The sequence below is a fragment of the Triticum aestivum genome, chromosome 7D, assembly GCF_018294505.1.
Source record: "Triticum aestivum cultivar Chinese Spring chromosome 7D, IWGSC CS RefSeq v2.1, whole genome shotgun sequence".
Taxonomy (NCBI): Eukaryota; Viridiplantae; Streptophyta; class Magnoliopsida; order Poales; family Poaceae; genus Triticum; species Triticum aestivum.
In genome coordinates, this window is record NC_057814.1 from 500,342,378 (window position 1) to 500,344,336 (window position 1,959).

The window sequence follows — 1,959 nt, forward strand, 5'->3', positions numbered from 1 at the left end:
GACTATGTCATAGTATATCACCAGTGAGGATGAAGAAACAAAGGCATGGTGACCAGAACCCCCAAGCTCACCAAAGCACCGATAGATCACTAGAGAGCAGGAGGAAATTGACCAAGTCAGTATGCTCGTGTTTTTTTTTTGCCAAGTCAACCCCGATGGGTCAGCTACGCGTGTCAGAATGTATCAAAAAGAGCACTTCATCGGTATTTAAGGTGAAAAAAAATACATGGTTCGGTGGCTTTACGTACTTTTTTATCTTCAGTGGTTTTACTTTGGCAGAAGGTATTGTGGTGAATTTTGGTGATTTTCATCGTGATTGTGGTAGTTTTCTGCTATGGACTCCAATGGCCACGGATCAATCCATGAACGTTGCTAACCATGTAAGGATCACACTTTACCCAATCTTTTTATAGATTTAAGACATGTAAGGATCACACTTTATCAAATCCAATTATTAGCTTACAGAACATATTTGCCAATCCACGCACTACCTACTTATACTTAACAACACCACCAACAACAACAAATTAGCTGAAGAATTAAACAACAATGCAAGTCCAACGAGCACCGGTCGATCCGCCACCGGCCAGTCCAACAAAAAAAAACGAAAACCATCCGGCGCCACGCGCACGTGATCGATCATGCCGGACCGGCCGGTCGATCAGATCAGTGGCCGAGAACGATAAGCTCGTCGTCGGACTGGTCGGGGTCTTTGGGCTTGTCGGGGTCGCTGTAGTCGTCGTCGCTGTCGTCGGAGTCACCCGCGGCGGTCGGCGCCGGCGCCTTCACCTTCACATTGAACAGCCCCTCCTCCTCCTGGTTCTCCGGGTCGCGCAGCGCGCCCACGCGGCACGGCGTGGCGGCGCCCGGAGCGCAGTTGGGCTTCTGGGCCGGCAACGACGACGACGTCGGCTGCGCCTGCGCCTCGGTCTCCTGCGCGTCCGCCGAGCGCAGCGCCAGCGTTAGCGCGCACGCCAGCGCCGCCACCACCAGCCATGTGCGCACGGTCGCCGCCATGGGTGCGCCTCGACGTTGAGGACTGTACTTGCTTTCTCAGAAGAGGTACGGGGATTGTAGTCGAGAGGAAAGTTAATCGAGCTGGACGACGACTGCGGTGAGGAATTAAGGAAAGGTTTGCGTGCAGGTCTGCGTTTTTGGCGGCTTGCATGGCGGAGCTAAATCGAGCTAGCCGGGGCCTAGCCTTGAGGAGACACCCCAAAACGGCTCCTTTTCTTGCCATTTCTTCTGGGTGGTCACCCGGGTTCTTCTTCCCAGGGTGTGGAATAATCGAGCGGTCCTCGGATCAGGACCTCCATGTGCATACTTTGCTAGTAGACCTGAGAAGGAAAAAAAAGTGCGTACTTCGCTCGCACTTGCCCTAGAGGCCAAGACTGCATGCACACGTTTGTAAAGGATAAACCCTGTAGCATTTGAGTATTATTTACCAAAAAAGTTATCTAGCGAACATTCGCCGGCGGGCAATCCTTGCGAACACGCTCTCTCTCTCTCTCTCTCTCTCTCTCTCGTCGGATTCGTTGCAGAAATCTTGGCGCAGGGACAGAAGTCACGTCAGATTTATTAACTTGTTCGATGTGAGTACAAAACCCAGCGAACGCTTTACTAGTTAAAACACTGCCCGCACACCACACTGGCCAGGGACGTGAGCATCGACCTTGAATCTAGTCCCTCCTTTTTTTTCACCTCTTTTTAGAAGATGGCAAATTTAAACATTTTTTTCTAATGTCCACAAGTCAAGTTTGCTTTTGTACATGGCAGTTTCATTATTAATGACATCACATTTTTTTTAATTATAAGAGGATGTCATCTTTTTATAATGTTCACAATTCAAGTTTGTTTTTTTATATGCCATTTCTATAATTAATAATATGGAATTTTTATTAATAAGTGGATGACAATTTATTATTGAAGCGCATGGCATTTTTATTAATAATAGAATGA

The 1,959-nt window shown here is 48.3% G+C and overlaps 1 protein-coding gene across 1 annotated transcript; it reads right to left on the minus strand.

The window, feature by feature from the left end:
• Positions 1-381: 381 nt before the first annotated feature.
• On the minus strand, positions 382-1,233 carry LOC123169089 (uncharacterized). The gene has a single exon (XM_044586934.1). It carries the CDS (start codon positions 1,015-1,017, stop codon positions 667-669), a length of 351 nt encoding a protein of 116 aa, XP_044442869.1. The 5' UTR covers positions 1,018-1,233; the 3' UTR covers positions 382-666.
• Between the last annotated feature and the right edge of the window lie 726 nt (positions 1,234-1,959).